This window comes from Portunus trituberculatus, chromosome 27 (genome assembly GCF_017591435.1).
Source record: "Portunus trituberculatus isolate SZX2019 chromosome 27, ASM1759143v1, whole genome shotgun sequence".
In the NCBI taxonomy this organism is placed as follows: Eukaryota; Metazoa; Arthropoda; class Malacostraca; order Decapoda; family Portunidae; genus Portunus; species Portunus trituberculatus.
Genome location: NC_059281.1, coordinates 6,160,801 through 6,168,300, shown reverse-complemented (window position 1 = coordinate 6,168,300; position 7,500 = coordinate 6,160,801). Strand labels below are relative to the sequence as shown.

Sequence of the window (7,500 nt, the reverse complement as noted above, 5' to 3'; positions counted from 1 at the left end):
TACTTCACCTCCTCCTCTCACTTTTTTTTCTTTATCTTGTTAGTTTTTTGCATATATCTTCTCCTCCTTCTCTTGATCTTCTTCCTCCTCCTCCTCCTCCTTTAACTCTTCCTTCTCCTCCCCTTCTTCCTCTTCACCCTACTCCTCATTGGCTTAATTTTCTCCTTTATAGTCAACAGTAAAAATAAAAGCAAAAGCAATAAAAAACAACAACAAACACTATCATGAAGAAGTGAAATATTTAAAAGAATACAGAAGACGAATAATAAAAATAAGAAGAAAGGAACCGGAAAAAAGTTACAAACGCAAACTAAACAGTAAAAAAGAGAAACATTTACTATTAATCAACAACACCAAAAGAGAAAAATGGCACACACACACACACACACACACACTCATAATTCAGTAGGGGCGAGTAGCCAATCAACTTTTCCTTAAGAGTGGAGCTGAGTAATGCGAGACGTGACTGGGGGAGAAAGAGTGAGAGAGAGAGAGAGAGAGAGAGAGAGAGAGAGAGAGAGAGAGAGAGAGAGAGAGAGAGAGAGAGAGAGAGAGAGAGAGAGAGAGAGAGAGAGAGAGAGAGAGAGTGTTTCACTGTTTGATCTGCTGCAGTCTCTGGCGAGACAGCCAGACGTTACCCTACGGAACGAGCTCAGAGCTCATTATTTCCGATCTTCGGATAGGCCTGAGACCAGGCACACACCACACACCGGGACAACAAGGTCACAACTCCTCGATTTACATCCTGTACCTACTCACTGCTAGGTGAACAGGGGCTACACGTGAAAGGAGACACCCCAAATACCTCCACCCGGCAGGGGAATCGAACCCCGGTCCTCTGGCTTGTGAAGCCAGCGCTCTAACCACTGAGCTACCGGGTGTGTGTGTGTGTGTGTGTGTGTAGTAAAGACAACTATGTATCACAACAATATATACGTAAATAAATACACACAGAAAAAAAAACTACCAGATAGATTACTCACTAAAATTTAAATAAGTAGATAAACGAATACAGAAGACTAGACGGAGAAACAGACAAATAAATGAAAACAAGGATAAACGGAAGATAAGGACAGACATACAAAAAAAATAAATAGACTAACAGAAATGGAGGTGAAGAAAAAAAATAAAGACAAAGAAAACTGAGAAATAAGTAAATAATGAAGAAAATACACAAAAAAGTGAGCAGTACCAAAACGAGATCAAACTTCTTGGTAATTTTAACATACAAGCATACAAAAACTAAATAAAGAAACATATTTTGATTGAACAAAATTCCGCATTAACTTGTGTTGTGTATCCGTTTATTATTTCTTTTTTCTTTTCTTTTCTTTTCATATTTTTTTTTATTGAATGTTTGTATATATGGTGTCTCAATCAGACTATAGAATGTATTAGTTAGGTTTCTGCCTTGGTGACAGCACATTGTATACAAGTTAACTTTACAATGAAAAAAGATTACTCCCTAACTAGGTGAGATATTATGTAAAACAATTTTTCTGCTCTCACTGCATAGAATTTTTAATTAAAACCGTCTGTCTTAGGAGTTTCGACTCGACAGACCATGCCTGACATATTTATTAATTATAAATCTGCCTGTACTCCTTAAAAATGGCAATAAACTATACTTACTCACACACATACACACACACACACACACACACACACACACACACACACACACACACACACACACACACACACAAACAGCAGGGCCTCTCAAACCTTTCCTTGCAGACCACCACCACCACCACTACCGCTGCTGCCTACCACGCCTCTTTCCGCACCCCTCCACGCCTCCTGCACGCCCTCTACAGACACACTCTCTCCTGCAGCACCCCAGAGTCCGCCAGTCCCACCCCAGCCGCCGCGCCGTCAGCTCATGGGTGCTTGAGCGTCTTTGGAGCAGTGTACGATCTCTTGTGAAGCCAAAGGTACCGTGGATAAGGAGGAAAAAAAACGAGCAACATCAGAAAACACGAGGGAATGATTTAAACTTGGAATACGAGGCGGAACGTAAAGAAGCGAAGTATCAATGGAAAGTTCTTAGTTTTTTGAGGCTATAAATGTTTAATGTTTTCAATTGCCTTTTTGATATGATGGAAAAGAGTGTATAAAATTCGGTATTGGAGGAAAAGAAGAGGGTTTTGGCATTAAGTATTTTTACATATCTATTCTTTTTAATTAAACATCGAAATAAAACCGAGGATGAATTACTGGATGAGAAAAATATCAGTTTGTTTAGTACTGATGTAGATGTATATGTTTTCCTTTTACTGGTTTGAATTCGAAGGATGAAGTATAAAATATGAGAGAAAAAAAAGGGAAAAGACTATTAGTTTTATCCAGAATATGTAGGTTTCATATATTTCTTCATACAAGTATTAGCTAAAGCGTGGATCAAAGAACGAAAAATATAGCAAATGTAAATAAGAATAAAATTAAAAATCTCATGTGTAAAAAAAAAAGATACATCGTTGCAAAGATTAATATGAAGAGCTGTGACATTATTAATTTCATCCTCTTCTAAGCACAAATAAAAAATAAATACATGGAATTAAAACAGATACACGTAAAGAAGAAATCTGAAAATAGACTGCACTTCGTTATAAATAGAATAAAATAAATACAAGCACTGAAGGATTAGGAAAACACTCAGCAATTCGTTATTCTTTTAGTTCTTTAGTTCTTTAGTTTCTCTTGACGTTCATACGAAGAGAAATGCAAACTTGATACACAATTTCTTATATTTACATACGAATTAGTTTTCCCTCAGACTCTCAAAGGTAGCGAGATGATAAACACTTCAGCATGACATTTAATTACACGATGCTGAGTCTTGTAACGCCCCGGGATTAAAGAACATTGTAGCTGCGTCATTAATAAAGGTGTGTGTGTGTGTGTGTGTGTGTGTGTGTGTGTGTGTGTGTGTGTGTGTGTGTGTGTGTGTGTGTGTGTGTGTGTATCTATCAGGTATATTGATCTGTTTATTTCGGTATCGTTTCCTGGTGTCATGAAGCAGTTAGTTACGCGGGAGGAAGACCTATTAATTTTGTTATCTCTTTAATCAAATACTAATGATCTCTACAACATATTTTTTTTCATTCAGTGAAATAAAAAAGATAAATAAATAAACCAGACAAGACAATACCTAGAAAACAAAATAAAACGGACGAAACTTCAGCAAAAATATAAACGAAGTGCAAAAAAACAAGAAACTCAAAAAGAGACAAATAGAAAAAAAAGAAAAGAAAAACCATCAAAAGAAAAAGAAAGCATGAGCCTGTAAAAACAATATAGTAAACAGTCCCGAGGCGAAGATGGTAAAAAGGCACACCACGCCCAGCTGATCGTCGCGAGAGGGACAGTACCGAGGGCAAGATGGCGCCAGGCTGGGGAACCACGGCGCTGCTGCTGATGATGATGATGATGGCGATGGGTGAGTGATATTCAGCCTTTTTTACCGGTCACTTGAGAGAGAGAGAGAGAGAGAGAGAGAGAGAGAGAGAGAGAGAGATTATTCTTATCTCATCATTAGTGAAATTTCGAGTTTGAAAAGAATATTATCACGAAAGCATTCCATAAGATAATTAACTGAACACACACACACACACACACACACACACACACACACACACACACACACACACACACACACACACACACACACACACACACACACACAGTCATAATTAAAGTGTATGCTGATATCAAACACGTTAATATCTTTCATTAAATTATAACTCCTTCAAAGGGCAAATGAGTTATGTTCTGCAATATGATAAATGACATGGAGGAGGAGGAGGAGGAGGAGGAGGAGGAGGAGGAGGAGGAGGAGGAGGAGGAGGAGGAGGAGGAGGAGGAGGAGGAGGAGGAGGAGGAGGAGGAGGAGGAGGAGGAGGAGGAGGAGGAGGAGGAGGAGGAGGAGGAGGAGGAATTATTGGCCACATGTTGTCTACTTGTAAACTTTCACAGACAGACAACTTCACTCTCTCTCTCTCTCTCTCTCTCTCTCTCTCTCTCTCTCTCTCTCTCTCTCTCTCTCTCTCTCTCTCTCTCTCTCTCTCTCATAAACTACATGAATTTATTACATTACTCCTCTTTGTCCTTCCTGCTTCTTTCTTTATTTCCTTATTGTCAGTCTTTTTTTCCTTTCCTTTCTTCCCTCTGCCTCTCTCTTTCATTTGCCTTGTATCAATTCTGCTTTTACTCCATATTTCATTCATTTCTTATTCATTCATCCGCTTCTTTGATCTCTTTGTCTGCTTGGCAGTCTGTCAGTCTGTCTGTCTTTGTCTGAATGTAATAATTTTTTGTTTATCTCTATGAATGTATTTACTCTAACTCATATCAAAACAAAAGATTGGAGTAATATTCTTATATACATACACACATACATACACACGAGCACACAGGTGAAAAGATTAATTGAGCAAAGCGTTTAAGTTTAATTTTCGCTTTATCGACACACAGGAAGGTCATGGCGCTTTTGTTTGTCGAGTGACTGTGTGTGTGTGTGTGTGTGTGTGTTCACTGTTTGATCTGCTGCAGTCTCTGACGAGACAGCCAGACGTTACCCTACGGAGCGAGCTCAGAGCTCATTATTTCCGATCTTTGGATAGGCCTGAGACCAGGCACACACCACACCGGGACAACAAGGTCACAACTCCTCGATTTACATCCCGTACCTACTCACTGCTAGGTGAACAGGGGCTACACGTGAAAGGAGACACACCCAAATATCTCCACCCGGCCGGGGAATCGAACCCCGGTCCTCTTGCTTGTGAAGCCAGCGCTCTAACCACTGAGCTACCGTGTGTGTGTGTGTGTGTGTGTGTGTGTGTGTGTGTGTGTGTGTGTGTGTGTGTGTGTTTGTTAGTTATCGTCTGCTTGTTTGTTTGTTTATTGACCAAGATACGAAATCGCTTTGGTTTTGTTGAAGCTCTGATACATTACCGTGATAAGTGTGCGTGTGTGTTTGTGTGTGTGTGTGTGTGTGTGTGTGTGTGTGTGTGTGTGTGCACGTTCCATTACATAAATGATCCTCGGTTAAGTAAGATAATAAATGTAATCTAACACACACACACACACACACACACACACACACACACACACACACACACACTCTCTCTCTCTCTCTCTCTCTCTCTCTCTCTCTCTCTCTCTCTCTCTCTCTCTCTCTCTCTTTTTCTCTCTATCTCAAGCTATCAGGAACATCTGATTCCCATAACGCTGCCATTAATTGTTACCTGGAAGCTAAGAAGGAGAGAGAGAGGGGGGAAGAAAGGAGGGACAGAGGAGGGGGAGAAGAGTCAAGGTTAGATGTCATAGGGGGAGTGGAAGGGAGAATGAGAAACAGGAGAATGATGAGTGGGTGAGAGTGATGGAAGAGGGAGAAGGGCATTGGGGAAGGAGTCGGGTGGAGAGGAGGCAGTAGTGTAAGAGAGAAGGGGTAAGAGAGAGGGGAGGAGATTATGTGGGTGTGAATGAGACAAAATAAACACGGAGGTATTTTGAGAAGTAGGAGAGGAGAGTGAGAGGGAGGGAGAGGGAGAGGGAGAGGGAGAAAAAGAGGAGACAAGAGGAAAAGAGGTTATAAATTGTGAGTTTTTCTTATTCTTTTCTTTTCTTTTTGACTTAGCCACACACAAACCACTTCTTGTCCTCCCGTCTTGAAGGTGTCATATACAAATGATTATTGTCACCTTAACAGACCATCCAACATGAAGAATTGCTGTAGTGGAATGGCACCACTCCACTGCTTTATGGCAAGGAAGATGGAGAAATATACGTCATTAGTGTCGTTTTAAGAGGGTTATTTCTACACACTTTCGCTGAGATTTACTGCTGCAGGTACATCATAAAAGCACTCAACTTTTTATTGAAGGGAATTCAGAGAAATATGCTATATGATCATTACTGCCATTCTAACAAACTCGTCTCTCCTACACAATAACATCAAGACTTCCAATTGTTGAGGCAATTTAAAAGATAAACTGGATTTTTTTTATAAGAACGTGGATGAAATATAGTTGATTATCATTGCCATTTTCCTCCTTTCACTGCGTTACGAGATGATCTATACCACCAGAAGTAAAGAAGGAAATCTTTACTTCTACTCAGTTTGAACATTAGAGACGGCTGTAGAACAAGTAAATATACCTCACAATGACTACAAACTAAAGAAAAATGTACCATATACCAATTAAATGTTATTAATAAACTGATCTCAAAAACATTGCCATTAAAACTTCCCCTTACTGAGGATAGAAATTCAAAACTCTCTGTTCTATATAAAGAGCAGGATTGATAAGTTATTATCATCATCATAATAAACTATTTTCTCTTACACGTTCGAATTAGGATCCTGTTATTGAAGATACAAAAACATTCGACTCTTTATGGGAAGGGCAGAAGAAAATGCACTGTGAATATCATTACTGCCACAATAATAAACAGATCTCTACCAAAAGTTACCACGAAGCTTTCGTACTGTGAAGACTACGTAATAAAAACTCGATTCTTTAGGGTACGAGCGCGGAGAGGTACGTGCAGGATACAAAAGCCATTCTCTATATTTAATGTTCCGATTTCCAAGGATTCTTTTCCAACCATGGTGAACGCATGGCAGCAGAACACGCGCCCCTGCAGGAATATGTTGTAATGAGGAAAGACGCAAGAAGCAAGGGCTCTGTTCTGTTGTTTCAAAGGGAGAATAAAAACAAAAGGGGAATAAAAGTACAAGAAACAATGTGTAGGTAGCAAATAAAATTAAATGCAAAGACACGATATAGAAATAATAAAAAGTCCAAATATATCAAAGAAATATGAACATGATGAATAAAACTTTTTAACTTAAATATTAATACTTCTTTCATCTTTTTCAGTTATTTAATAAGCAAACATTGAATTTTTCTATCCATCTATCCATCTATCTGTCTACCTATCTATCTATCTATCTATCCATCTGCAAATAAACTCACCTATCCTCTATTTCTACTAACCTAAACATCAGCCAGGACTTTCATAACTACCTACACATCAATTCATCCATCTGTATATCAATAAATAACACCCATCCATTTATCAACCACTCTCTATCACACGAGCAGATACCAAACACAGCCACGTCTAGTAACACTGACTATGACAAATGCACTACCCATCGTCTCCCATTCACACTCTCCTTCCCTCCCCTTCCCTTCGTTTTCCCAGCCGCGTCTCAAGATGGAGGGATAAAGGGATGATGGCAGAGAGGTTAAGTTAAGAGGATGGAGCAAGAGAGGAGGAAAGAAAGGAAGGCTAAAGTGTTTGAGTGCTTTGAAATTATGTGGAGCTTTTAAAAGAGAAATGTTTGTGACGTTAATGCTGGTCTTGTTGCTGCGTCCAGTGTTGTTGTTGTCGTTGTTGCTGTTGTTATTGTTGTTGTTGTTGTTTCTGCTGCTATTGTTGTCGTTGTTGTTGTTGTTGTTGTTGTTGTTGTTGTTGTTGATGTTGTTG

The 7,500-nt window shown here is 39.3% G+C and overlaps 1 protein-coding gene across 1 annotated transcript in view; it reads left to right on the top strand.

The window, feature by feature from the left end:
• Positions 1 to 3,075: 3,075 nt before the first annotated feature.
• The window catches only part of LOC123509454, a 27,532-nt gene continuing 23,107 nt past the window's right edge, over positions 3,076 to 7,500 (top strand). Inside the window, exon 1 of the mRNA XM_045263743.1 lies at positions 3,076 to 3,439. Coding sequence (XP_045119678.1) covers positions 3,382 to 3,439 — 58 coding nt within the window. The 5' untranslated portion in view covers positions 3,076 to 3,381. The remainder of the gene's footprint in view (positions 3,440 to 7,500) is intronic.